The sequence below is a fragment of the Lonchura striata genome, chromosome 1A, assembly GCF_050655825.1.
Source record: "Lonchura striata isolate lonStrDom1 chromosome 1A, ASM5065582v1, whole genome shotgun sequence".
NCBI lineage: Eukaryota > Metazoa > Chordata > Aves > Passeriformes > Estrildidae > Lonchura > Lonchura striata.
In genome coordinates, this window is record NC_140741.1 from 57,153,954 (window position 1) to 57,168,199 (window position 14,246).

The 14,246-nt window shown below is 40.0% G+C and overlaps 1 protein-coding gene across 1 annotated transcript in view; it reads left to right on the forward strand.

The window, feature by feature from the left end:
- PLXNC1 (plexin C1) overlaps positions 1-14,246 on the forward strand; it is a 70,216-nt gene that overhangs the window by 22,257 nt on the left and 33,713 nt on the right. The window contains exons 7-14 of the mRNA XM_021527984.4: positions 2,197-2,266; positions 3,646-3,721; positions 3,830-3,883; positions 8,231-8,370; positions 9,410-9,589; positions 10,852-10,939; positions 11,853-12,059; positions 12,173-12,364. Coding sequence (XP_021383659.3) covers positions 2,197-2,266; positions 3,646-3,721; positions 3,830-3,883; positions 8,231-8,370; positions 9,410-9,589; positions 10,852-10,939; positions 11,853-12,059; positions 12,173-12,364 — 1,007 coding nt within the window. The remainder of the gene's footprint in view (positions 1-2,196; positions 2,267-3,645; positions 3,722-3,829; positions 3,884-8,230; positions 8,371-9,409; positions 9,590-10,851; positions 10,940-11,852; positions 12,060-12,172; positions 12,365-14,246) is intronic.

Consider the following 14,246-nt stretch of genomic DNA (forward strand, 5'->3'; position numbering starts at 1 on the left):
ATCTGATTCTCTTATAAAAACTTTGGTACAGGAAGAGGAATGAAATTTACCAGGTATTTTCAAGGACCTGTTGTTCAGGAGAGCTCAGTGCTATGAAGAGCTCTTTTTCTCAGGGACCCTTGCCCCTGAAGAGGGTTCTTTGGAATATTTGGATCTGAGGAGGCTGTATGGGAAAAACTCCTCTAGCATCACAGAAGTGTTGTGTCAAGTTCCTGTGCAGCACTGGATATTGAGAAGGAAAGACTGTCACTAGAAAGTGACAGCTGCAGTGATATCCATGAGTACTTTGATCTATTAAGCTGTCTTTAGTAAACACTATTAGTGGATTTTTAAGAGGGAAATGTCCTTTATTGACCCAGTCCCAAAAGCTGTATTATCTTGTAATTATGGAGTATATAGTTTGGTTCTCTGTCTTCACAGACTAAAGCTATCTCTTAATTCCATTAGCAGGTTTTCAGAGAACAGTTGTTATGGAAGCCAGCTCACCTTGCCTATGCTTTGTGCCAAAAATGAGCCCTTTGTCAGTATTAACTAGAAGGCTGTGAGGTTAGCTTGTGCCTGCCAGTATTTACTGCTACTCACATGCTCCTGTGAGCTAAAATCTCTTAGTGGATAATTGAAGTGTGAAGTAACATTGTCTATTTGTACTATCTCCTGTAAAATTGCCTCAGTTTCACAAGAGCATGCATTTGCAAAACTCCTTTAGGTATCATTTCCTGGAAAAAACATTTTGAAAATATCTGCTCCTCAGTGCAGTCTGATGCATTTTAAAAGGTCAACCCAGACCATACAGAAAATAATAGGTTCCATTAATTTCAACACAGACAGAATCAGGAAAGCATATTTGACAGTGTTGTTTTTAAAGTATTTATACAAGCTTAAAAGTAAATACAAGCTCTGCCAGTAGAAGATAAATTCCTTACTTTTACTTACTACTTCTAGTAAAATACTATGAGTATTTTACACTTTCTGTAGCTTATGGCCTGAGACCTTTCTCATATATTGATTTAGGCAAGTGATTTAGGCAATTGTGTATCAGCACGTCAGATTTCTGCTGATAACTAGATTTTTGGTGATGCAAACAGGTGTTTGATGAAGGATTTCAGACTATCTGTCTATATTCATCCACATCTTTAAGCATAAAAATGCTGTTAAAATCAGATTCTGCCATCCATTTAGTAAGGTGTTTGAACATATGAATGGTCCCAAGGGCTGTTTCTAACAAGCAGTTCAGATGACCTTTGCAGTGAGCACCCAAGTGCCATGCTGCCATGTGGAGGTAGGAGATAGATACACTAGCAACAGAGATGTAGCCAAAGCTGGCTTTCATCTGAACAAGCCAGCCTGTAACAAAGACAAAGGTTCTTCTACCTTTGCAAGATAGATATACTTAAAATCTGTGTAACTTTTCTGGATTAAAAAGCTAGGTACTTTCTAGCATAGAGAAGTCAGAAAAGTCTGCAAACATGGTTTTCATTTGATCTCAGGCAGCCCTTCATTTCACAGACTACACATCTGCAGGCACACAGATGAAAGAGACCATGGCTTAAGTGGTATATATCTAATTCTACTGTTCAATGTGGAATTCTGCTCATAAGGGAAGATACTCTTTCATACCACAGCTGCCAGTGAATTGTTGGTATAGTAATTGCTAGCTGAAATAATGGCAAATTGACTCATGCAATCATAAAAGATTTAAATAGGATGAAAATTGCTACTGCATAGATTACAAAAGGAGACTCTGAAACCAAGTCTGTGAGACAGAAAGAGAGTGAAGTATGGTATGGTGAGGTCTCTTGCATTAGAGCAGTCTGTTGTGTTAGACTACTTGAATTCAGGGTCTGGTTATACCACAGTATATATCACTCTGTCATTTTTCAGTGATTATTTTATATCCCTGCTTCACAGTAGCATTTCCTTATCTATATCATAACAATAACATTACTTTTATTTATCATCTAATGGTGGTACCAAGCTTACTTGATATGTGTGTATAAAATGTTGGCATAACTCAGCTGAAGAGTTCTGTGGAAGGATAAAATCTGGTTATTTTTATCAGTCAAAAGTGTGAGTGAATGTATGAGAGAAAGTGCATACCAAGTATAGAACAGCTACTTTGAGTTTTCAACTCAAATTATTTTTGAACAGTGATTTCTTGTAATATCCAGCATATACCTAACATGTACATTTTTCCAGATTGTCTAGTTCTCGAAGCATCACTGTCCTCAAGCTCTTGGAATATCACACAAACATTTCAGTTGAAAAAGTAAGAGCCTGATTCTTGTTAAAGTTCAGTGGGGTTGATATGTGTATGGGGGGAAAGAGACTAAAGTCATTCATAATTCGTTTTTGTGTTTGTTGTTTTTTTTTTTTTGTATTTATCAAGGAACTACATGGCGCTAAAGATAGTCAGATGTGTTTTCTTGGCCCACTTCTTCCTCATTCTCTTTTTTTTTTCTTCCTTAAAAAGCTACTTCTTCTGATTACTCCCTTATTTAATGGGACTGTGGAAACTAACTGTAGGAGAGTCATTACAATGACTGAATTTATGACAAGTGCCTGAAGAGATAATAAAGGATGTCACAATAAGATTAAAACTCTTTTTTGTCCTTGCATGAAAGGTGGGGCCCTGGTAGTCAGTGTAAGGCCTAGATTAGAGAAGTCAAGAGTTTCTTTAAAATCACTTTGTGAAGCTGATTTAAATTAGACCCAGATGCAATTTAAATGTGCTCTATATGTAATATGAATATAATTAAACCAGAAAGTAACATGTAATCTACTAATAGGAATAATGAATACCTATTCTTCTTTACACATTATTTTTCAGACTCTGTGTTGAGAGCTGGCAGAGGAAGCATTCATGCCCAGTACGTGGCCTAACACTTTATGATAGGTGGTTGTTAATATTTAGAAAGATCTGGCTAATATATGCTACAGTGCTCCCATTCAGAATGCTCCTCCCCTATGCAAAAAGGCTAATTCATAAGCACCTGGAATTAAATAAAACTCTTGCTTTTTGGAAAGTGGCATATCACTTCCTTGTCCCTGGAGGAACATGAGGAAAGAGCTGTCTTCCTCTAAATCAGAGCATTTCTCAGCATGTTTGGAGAGGGACTGTGTGCTGCTCTTGGCTCTCATCCATATTGATAGAAGCATTGCAAAGCAAGACAGTGACAAACTACTTTCAGAGCAGGCATATTTTTTGGTAGGTGATGTCAATAGCAAACTGGCAATACTTTCTAGCACTACAGACATGGAACAGAGATTCAGACAAGCTGGGAAAAAAAATCAGTGATGGTTTTCTGCCCTTTTATGGTTAAAAAGTACAACCTGGCCACTCAATGTGCTGGAGTAAATCACAGTAAAATGTAACCCAATGTTTCCTCTGCTTCCTGCCTTTTTTGAAATTAATGACTCTCAGCATCTCAATACAGATTGTATTTCATACAATTTTATTCTTCTCAGAATAAGTACAGCAAGAACAATAGGCTTGGAGGGTAAACGGACTTTTACCCATTTCATTACATGTTTGCTTGGTTGTTCCCTTGGGTTTATGCTCTTTTCTGTCACTTGAAATTTGACATTCATGACTGAATCTAGATTGAGTTCCCGTGTCTTACAAAAACTCTGTTTCTGTGTTACCAGCTGCTCACGGTGTATACACAAGGGTGAGTGTGCCAGCTGTGAATGGATACGTGTTTCTCCTGTCACCACCTGCCAGGTGAAGTTTGGTGGGGAAAACTGGAATCCCCTGTGATGCCTTTTCCTTGTACTTTTTACATCTGTCTCTTTTTTATCCTGACATGGTGAAATGCTTATTTTTTTCCAGGATGATTGCAGTGCAGCTACTTCCAAGGGGATCATTACTGTGCAGAAAACAGAGGTTAGTTAGCATTTTAAGATCAGCATTATTAAGGCTCTCTGGGTTGGGGGAGAAATTTATTTAAAATGAGAGGACTTTACAGGAAAAACAGAGATATGGATGAGGAGACTGTAAATTACAAAGGAAGGTAATGCAGAATTTGGATTTATACTATTTCTTAGTGCTCTGTTGGTGTTAAAATGTACCAGCAAAAACTTGTGTTTCCAATGCAGGTATTGAGACAGGGAACATTGCAATTGTCATGTGCCTACCTCTAGATGCATTGCTTTAAATGCCAAAGTCCCTGTATGCTGTATTTATTCACTCCACAGGAGCCAGCACACTGAGGGCTGGAACACATAAGATGACCAACAACAACAAAAAAGGAGAGCATTTCAGGCTTAATATCTTACCTAGACTTAAAAGCATGTTTGGGTTCTGCTGTCACAAACAACTCTGGGAAACTAGGCTTCAAAGTCTTAAACCTCTTCCTCATTATATGCAGCCAGATCACAGCTTCTCCTGAAACATAGCTGCCAGGGGAACAGAAGGAAGGGGAGGATGTGCCACCCAGTTTCTGCATAACAGAGAAGTGGCTAGAGGATGAGTCCAGGAACTGAAATCCATGGGTGTTAGTAAATCTCTAGTTCACACTTTCAGAAAAATTTTTCTTGTTTCCAGGCTGTAGACAAAACTGGAGATGGATCCACACAAACTGGATCACTGGGAAGGAAGAAGTGTCACTAGTGCTGCCAAAGTACCTGCTAAATCTGGTTACTAAATTCTCTGCAGAATTCATATAGATTGTATGTGTGCAGGAGTCTAAATGATTTGTCTCATAGGCCAGCCCTTTAACCTTCTGACTGTAGGTCAGCCCTTTAACCACAAGGTTATCCTTTCATTCTTTAGGGAACCAAAATGTTTTTTATTTTCTCATAAAACTGGTCTTTTTATCAGTGGTTGCTTATGACATGCAGGTGTTAGAAAGAAATGAGTAGTGGAGGGAAAACTGACTGATGAGTAAGTACATAGAGATTTGCTGCCTACACTTTTTGGTTTCTGCTTTTCTGTGAGTGATGCACAGTTGTTATAAATAGTGACTTATCTCTAAGTGTTTCATTAGAACTACCCAAACTTTTACCTCTCAAGACCAGGGGCTACCTTCTAAATTCAGCTGCTCAGCTCATGTTTCTTAAACAAAATCACAAAATGTATCTTGTATTTCACAGAGACGCATGGGATTGTAATACTTGTGCTTCTGAGCATTAATATTCTGGATTTGATCTGCATTTAAAGCATTATGGCTGGTGAAACAGAGGAAATTCTTCTTTGCTCTGCTTCCAAGTGCATTAATTTGACATTGGTAAATAGTTGGAATTGCCTGGGAGATGGCTTTCTTCCACATGCCTTATCTTGGAAAGACAGTGATGGACAAGGCAGTGAAAGCACCAGAGGCAGTGCAAAGGCAGATGTTTATTTAGAAGTGATTGATCCATTCAGAGAGCTTGAAATTGCATTTGAAATCCTGCTCTCCTTTGGCTGCTTGTGCTTTAAGGAGAACATACTGGAGAGTGGAGAAAGAGGATTTGTGTTTTCCCACAACCCCAGCTGAGCATTTTGATTAATATACTTTTTTTCAGTGCCAGCCCCAGCTCTCCTCCTGACTCCAGCTGCTGGTTTCTGTGCATGCACCTTCCCCCTCCCCTGCCAGAGCAGCAGTTGGAGTGGTTGGATTGAGTACCCTTGGCTAGGAAACTGATTTGGCTGGAAATAACCATTATCTTTCTGCAGGTTATTTTTCTTCTGAGCCGGTTCCCCAGTCTAGTTTTTTGGGATCCTGTGTTAGCAGTGCAGGAGGGGCTGTGCCAGAGAGGGACTCCCCAGGGTGGCAGACACTGCCTAACCTGGGCTGCTGCCACATACCTCTCCGAGACCTGCAGCCGTGCTAACCATAGCTCTGAGGATGTGGCTACCGCAGTTCACGCAGCCTCAGGGAAGTGTTACCCTGTCCAGGGGATGGGGGAGGAGGCTGCAGCTCAGAAATATGGAACTCTATTGAAGCTGACAGGGCTGTGCTGATTTACATTACCTGAGGACCTGGTGCACGCTTTCTGTATGTCTCTTTGCATGTTTACTTTAATCATGTGCCTCACAACTAGTGATTTTTATAAATATTCTTCTGCTTCTCTGCTGTGGCCCCTCTTGCCACTGGGCATTGCTCCCCCTGCCATGTAGCATGGAAGGCCAGGGGCTGTCTGGCACTGGGGAAATGAGCACTGCAGACCCCACTGAGGGCATTAGGTCCTTCCTGTTTTCAGTGAGGAAATTACTGGTTTCATTTACTGCTGAGGCAAGTATTGCAGATGATGGTGGTCAAGCTGGGTGGGAGTTGGACTCTTGAGTAGCTGAGGTAATTTTACCTCAGTGCTGTGACTGCACTGACTCCAGGAGGCCAAGGCAGGATGCTGTGAGGGAGTCTGTGCTGTGTAGCCTCAGGGCAGGCGTGATTTCAGAGGGGACTGAAGTGAGTGAACAGTATTTTCCATAATTTCTTTGTGGTGTAAGAAAAGAGGCAAGGCAGGTAATCTGAAGCACTCTGTGGTGTGTGGTGCCTGGCAGAGAGACCAGTGGGAGCCCAGAAGCACCGCAGCAAAACCCCTGAACAATGAGTGCCTGGCATTTCCCTCACCGGGGTTCACAGCCCTGATGCATGTGTTTGTGTGATACTGTGGTATTCTGCTGCTTCAGGGATCCCTGGTAGTTACCACTGAGAACCCAAAGCAGTGTTTTCCTCCTTTCCGTGGTATTTGATTTCTGAATTTGTGTGAGGATATTGACTGTCTTGGTGCACTAGAGGTTGAACACGAGAAGAAGGATGCAGGTGAAGAAAAGTAATAGTGGTTTGCTGGCTTGAATCTCATAGATTTCTGCTTCAGTTGTCCTGTCCCAAGGATTAAACTGATTTCCAGATCACTGTGGGAGTGAATTTTCCTCCTCAGGCTGTTTGTAAGGGATTTCCTTTGCCTTCCTCTATTATCCATATAAGAGGTCATCTTGGAGGCCCTTTTGCAGCCCTCTGGCCCCAGCCTTTGCACTCTCTGGCCTTTTCCTAAGGCACGAGTTGCAGCTTTCTGTCAGTGGTGACAAATGCCTCATTTGTTCTGGAGTGCTCCAGCATTCAGTGAACCGTGGTAGCATGTGGGGACAATGTGCTGGGGACCTTTTTGAAATGGTCAAAGTGTTGTGACCCTGATCGTCCCCTCAGGCTACCAGTCCAAAGTCTTAGTGCTGTTTTAGGTGCATGTAATTATTAATGTTGAGAAAAACCTGTGGAATGGACTTTCCTAGAGGCTTTGCACTAACCCCTTAGGATCAGGAAGACTGAACTGTCCAGTGAATGTTTCACAGGTGCACAGGAAAAATCAGGATAATCACAATGCTCTAAAAACTCAATTTAAACTAGTAGTACAGGCTGTCTAAAGTTAAGCTGAAAATGGTTTGCCTGAGGTCCCAAGCAGTTTGTGGTTTCACATGCGTATTTTCCTGTTTTTTTGAATGTTTCAGTTTGTTGTCTGAAAGATAGACAGAGAGGAAACTATCTGTGTGATTGTAAAACTGGGGAAGCAGCAAAGCTGATTAAACATGAGATGCTGTCAAAAGTATCAAGTGAATAGAGTAGTGAAAAAATATCTCTTCTTGCTCGGTAGTGTTAGTAAGTTAGAATAAGTAAATATAGACAAAGAAAAGCACAGTTTTTCTGCAAGACTGTGACAACATCAGAGCAAACTAGAGTTATTTTTAAATGCTGGATAACAGCATAAAAATAAGATACCAAAAGACTCCCCTGCAGTTGTTTTATACCTTTAGTTCTATGTATGACTTTGAAAAGACTTTCTAGTAAAGCTTATTCTAGGGTGCTTTCTCAGTTTTTCATTTGAGGATTCCACCCTGCTTCCCCTTTTCAGGTCATGAAAGATGCCTTCATTTGTTCATCTGATCTCTCATAGTGACAGCACCATGGGTTTTGTCTTGCCTTTTTTTAGTTCTTCAGGGGTCACATGGAATGTATCATTTCAAGCTGAGTTTTTATGCTACCTACCTTCCATCATGTTAGACTGATTTCTTTGGGCAACTTGGGTATGAGATAAATTGAAATATAAAATACGTAGGTAAAAATAGTTGGCTTGTAATGAAGTTGTGATTGACAATACTTCTCAGGATTAAGTTTAACAGGATTTAAAATTATTAATAAAAAGGTATCCCAGTGCCATAAAATCTGCATTTCTGTATGGTGGTTGTTTTTACAGCTGTTGCTTATCTGCCCAGCCTTTTCATAACCAGATCTTGTTTTGCTTTCTTTCCTAATAGCATATCAACATTCAATCCATTGAACCTTTGTGGATTTCTACATTAGGCAAAAGTGAAATAACAGTCAAAGGAAAAAACTTTACACATGCATCAGGCATAAAACTGATACTGACTGGAATCACTGGCTGTAAACCAGACATGTGAGTTAAACGAAAAAATAACAGTATTTACTTTGCATGGTGAAAATTATATCCATTTTGCTCTAGCAATATGGTTGTGTGAGCAGTTGTCATATACCTTTCCTATGCAGAGAAAGAGATGCTCTGCAATCTTAGTTATACTTCTACTTTAAATTACTAAAGGATGAAAATTAATTTGGTGTTTGAGTACAACACAAGGGATGTATGGGTTGTCAGTTCTCTCAGTAACAGTAGGACAGTTTTGTATCTGTGGCTCTCTATGCCTTCTAACAGGCACCAAGAAGCTAAGTCACAGGAAACCCTCAGTGTTTGTTTGAATCTCATCTGCTTCAAAATATTCCTCATATATTCTAGGATTCTGTTTGTAAAGCACAGACACCGTGCCAGAGAATGAAATCTCTTGTAAAACAGCTCCTATTTTTCTCTGTTGATGATCACACTGTGTAAACCCCTAGATAATTAGGCAGTCTTATTCTGAATCAGTTATTTTCAGGTGCAGCTGCAATGGCTGCCTGTGATTAGGAAACCCATTTTACATAGCTAGCACTTGAAAAAGTAGTGTTTGATTTTTGCTTTAACCATGAATTTCCAGGGAACCACAGGAAAAAAAGTAGAGAAAGAGGGTAAGACAGGAAGTAGAGAGAAAGAGGAAGGAGTGAAAAAACAAGAAGAAAGGGAGAAAGAAAAAGAAGAAAGAAAATGAAAATGAAGATTCTTGTTCTTGACTAGCTCATGGACCGTGCTGGTAGCACAGAGAAGTACACAGTGAACAGCAAAATAACACATTGCTTTACGTAGCCTCATCCCAGGGTTGATTATCTATACTGTTTTCTGTGCTTATTGTGTCACATAGCAACTTCATTCAAAAGACGCCCTACTTTGTCTCTTCAACTCCCTGCTCTCTCTTTCCACCTCCATCTGGCAGCTCTGATAGAGATTCAGCTCGCTTTTCTCCTTATTGCTTGCTGTAGGCTATAGGCTTCGTGTAGTAACACCAATAAGTGGTGTCTGTGTTTCAGTGTTTGTTTTCTTTCTTCAGCATTAAAGTCAGAAATGTGCTAAATGATACACAAATGACATTTGCTCTCCCACCAACACGTAAAGAGGCCAAAAGTATATGTATTCAGGCTAATGGGAAAAAATGTTCACCACCAATGACCCTGCATTACGTTTCTCTGCCATCATGTTCTAGAATTACACCAAACACCTCCTGGATCAGGTAAGTTTGTCTTTCTGTGCTTTTAATGTATTTTTTCAAATGTAATTGCAGTGAGCCAATATAAGCCTTCTTCCTTGGCCAGACTGCAGCTGAAGCAAGCTTGGAAGACTGCTCTAACCTGTTGTGTTGGATGAATTTAAGCCTGTGATCTAGCAGATAGGGTCATAGTAACTGCAAGATGGATTCTGTAGACTTCTTCTGCCCTACCTCAGGTCTCCTTTATAGAAGTCAAAAGTAGTCTATTCCTACTAAACCTAAACCCAAAATATGGATAGCATAAATTCTAACTCAAATTAACTTTGATTTCTTGATGCTAATACAGCCTTCATCTGTGAAACAGTATAAAGTATCAGTGGATTGGAAGTGAAGTGAAAATAATAATCATTGCACTGACGTACACAGACTTGCTTTACAATATGATTCCCTAAAGCCAAAAGAGCCCTTTTCAAGCCTTTGCTATGCTCTGCGGGAGACTCACAGACCTGGTGAAAGACCTACAGGGTGGTTTTAAGGATCTTCTCTGGCACAGCTTTCCACCTGTCCCTCTGCTTTCACAGTTCTTACCTGTTCTCACGTTCTGAATCTGATATCTTGTCGAGTGAGGATTTGAGGTAATGGCTTGGGCTGACAGCTGCAGCAGCTAAGCAACCAGTATGCATGCCCTCATCTCCAGGTGAGAGGCAGCTCAGGCAGCTGGAAATTAATAATACCTTAAGCCACTCCAACTCTGTACAGCTGAGATTGTGAGCCACAGCCCTCAGACACAAGCACCATTGTGTGCTGAGACAGATGGTCTAAGCACCGCTGAGCTGAGAATGCTTCCTGTGAGGTGCCTGGCACGATGAGTTTGTCCTGAAGAAGGCAAGAATTAAGCACAGGCAGGGCTGTGCTGGGGCAGTGAGACACCATAATGCTCTTTCTTCAAGACAGAATATTAAATCATGGTCAAGTTCTTTGGCTGCATAAATAGAAAAAAAGATGGAGTCCCTGAAAAGGAGTATATGTGTGTGTGCATTCAAGTCATGTGCTTTTGGGGTAGCAAAAGTATTTACCATTACATTATGAGGAAAGAGTGGAAATACACTGTATAGCTCAAATTATCTTGTTCTGCAGTTCAACTCTGCTACCAAAGCAAAATGCACTTGAGTAGTTTACTCAGAGCTGAAACCTTAATGCAGGACTTGTCTGTGGAAAGACAGATAATATTAACGACTCTTTCTCGCCACATTTGTTTATGTTTTGTTTTGCTTTGGTTTTTGCAGTGGTGGTCGCAAAATTACTACAACTGGTAGAAATTTTAATGTAGTGGACAGTGTGATTATTTCAGATGACCAGAGATCAAACCTCACAGTAAGTCTGAATGTCCTTTATAATACCAAGTAGAGGTCCCTTGATGCATTAGATTGTTTTTCTAATTTTGAGGAGAGGAGACTTCAGTAATTTCCAACCACTTGCACAGACATGTCAGTCACCCTGCTGAAATAAATATGACCACTTACAGGATTAGAGTTATACACATTCTTAGTACAGAATCACAAATACACATAAGCTGCTCTCCTGCATAATTCTCTGAGCTTTTTTTATGGTCTAGGGACTTGCTCCAAGTCTGTCCTTTATGAGTCTCCCTAGTCTCCACATATGGGTGTGTTGGAGGAGGGGGTGCTATACTTCCCTCTGGCTCTGTGCTGAAAGTCCAAATGGTACCGCTGCCTCAATGAGGGGCAGCAGGCTGGAGCTGATATTGGAGTGAAACTCTTTATCCAAGGTTATGAGGAGGTAAGCACGTCGTTGACTCTTGCAACACAGAGACCAGAACACAGCAGCATCACCCAGTGCAGTAAGCAATGACCCAATGCTATAATAACTGTAGCAACCCCCTCTCTCAGAGTTAAGTTAGAAAGAGCAAATGCCTAGGAGTGCTGGAGGGCTTGTCTTACTCTTCTCTTGTCACCTGCATTGAGGGAAAGAAGGAGAACTCTTTGTCACAGTTCCTGTCTCATTGCAGGAAATAGTTACCTTAGCAATGAGCAATCAGCCTTAAAGCAGTGTGCAGTGTGTGACAAATGCACTTAAAGGTAGACATGAACTCAACACAGAAATTTTTTCAGGTGCTCTGCATGCAGCCCTGATCTCAGAGAAGAGGCTTAGGAGGTAGCTGTGTGAAGCCAGGAAGACATTAAAATGAGTTTGAGTGCCTCTGTTTGTGTTTGTACCCACTGTTGAGTATATAATGACTGTTAGAGTTTTGCTATTGCATTTCTAGGTCTCTAGATGTCCAGGAAATGCATCTGAATATCATTATTTAACACCAAGCCTGAGCCATGCAACAGAGGGTAAAGTTGTTGATATGATGTTAAAAGTGGATACTACCTTTATACCATGTGTCAAATTGCACTATCACCCAGACCCAGTGTTTATTAACTACCAGCTGCATACTGAACTGGATCCTGATCTGGAATTAAAGATATATGTAAGTTTCAAAATAATAAACTACAGTACCTAATTTAAAATAGTGCTTGGAGATAATTTTTTTTTCTTACTGCATTTAGTGACTAATAATTGCCTTCAATTTTTTCCCTCTAGAAAGAAAATGATAACTTGAATATTTCTAAAACAGAGGTAGAGGTTTATCTATCATATATGACTGGTGCACAGACCAAAAAGATATGGTTCAATGTCCAAAATATTACCAAAAAGCCAGATCGTAGCACCATACTGTGCAAATTCAAAAGGGAAGGAACTGACAAGATTGACTTCTCCACAGTGAAAGTTTTTGTAAGTAGAAATCCCTTTTGTTGTAATTCAGTAGCGTTTGACTGTTTATACAAGAGTAGTGAAATGTATCATTAATGATGCCACGGTACTTGGTGTAGCCGTTTTCTTCCTCACACCTAAACATGCCTGCCTAGCTTAGGTACCACCGGGTTCATTTTCTGTGGGGTGTTGTCAGAGGTAAGCTTTGCAGTCAGAGCTGAACTCGCTACTGCTGAACTCCAGGAGAGCAGTAGCTTGTCACACCTCTTATCTGCAGAACAGACATCATTGGAACAGCATCACTGTTCATGAGAAAAAAGATTGTGTTCTCCCAGTCATCTTTTCCTACTAAAGTAGGTAAGGATCTGTCTCAGGGATCACCAATGAGACAGAAGGCATTTCTGGATGAAAAAGGAGGTGAAATTCAGTGTGCACTGGGAAAGCTGAAATGCTTTGAGCATGTGGCACAAAGCCAGGCCCAAATGTAAGGACATTAGCATGGATGTCAAAGCTGAATTGCAGCTTAAGATATTTGCTCCATGAAAAAGATGATGATACAAATTTTTTAAAATTCTATGATTACAATTTAAGAAGGAGAAAAATTATGTCAGACTCTTATTGCAGTGTGTGGTGGTATAAAACTGAAATAACTCTATTGACTTAAAGGCATATGGCTCATAGTAAAGATTAACAAAGCTCTTCTTGATTTTTTATCACTTTTAACTGATCCCCCATCTGTGGATCCTGCCGTCTGAGCCAGTTATGGCATGGAAAAGCCTTTCCGGATTTGGTGTTGCATTTAAAAATCAGTGTTGCCCTGCTCTGTCACATGCTCATCCTGCAGACTTCATAGAAGTGACTGTGATAGAAAGGTCACCACTTTACTAAAGCAAATTAAATTCAATAGTTGACATGTAACATTGCAGTTCTAGTATCTTAACATTTTTTTTCCAAAATAAGAAAAATATAGCAGTAGCAAATCTTCACAATTTTAAAAACCTTATGAGTAGATCATCATAGAAAAAGTGGGACCACTGGAAAAAGGATAAGATGAGTATAAAATCTAAGTTTGACTCAAGAATAAATGTATCTCTGGCCTTAGTTTTCCAGGAGAAAGAAGATACTGAGTGTGGGTTCAAAGACAGAATGATCAGTCTGCATGAAGGTGTCAGAGAAGAAAATGCCATTCTTGTGACAGAAGGAAGATTCAGATAGATGATAGAGCTCAAGACAGCAGGAACAGGATCATTCCCATTGTAACACTGAGGGAAAACTGACACATTACACTGTAGGCTTACAAGGAAAGATTTTAAATAAAACAATAGTCAGGAGATGTACTGTATGACTAGAGAGCGGCAAATAAAAATCCAGTATTTTAAGTTGGATAAAAAAACCCAACCCCTAGGCAAATGGAGGCTTACTGATTTAATCCTAGCTCTATGTAACACTTTATAATGTATTCTGAATTGCTCATGAAAGACCTGGAGGTACGTGGAAAATGGGATAATTGTCAAAATCCTTTTAATGAAAGCAGATCATGCTAGATATCTTTATTTTTGAAGATGAGTGATTTCCTCAACAACAAAAAAGCTATAGATCACATGTACCTGGAAGTCATTCAGTAAACTATTTAACATGGTGATTATGAGGGCGCCAGGGGTTAGAAAAACCAGATGCTGTGTGTGGGGAGCTGACTCTGGGCAATGCTGATATTCCTACAGATATTCTTTAATATCACCACTGACTTGAACACAAAAATAAGGTATGTGCTAGTAACACTTGCTGACGACATAAAGCTCAGAGTCATTACCCATCCAAAGAAGGTTTTATAATGTCATGTGGAAAAATGAAATTAATTTAGGAATAGGAATTGGATTAATTCAGATGTACCTTACATAGTCTG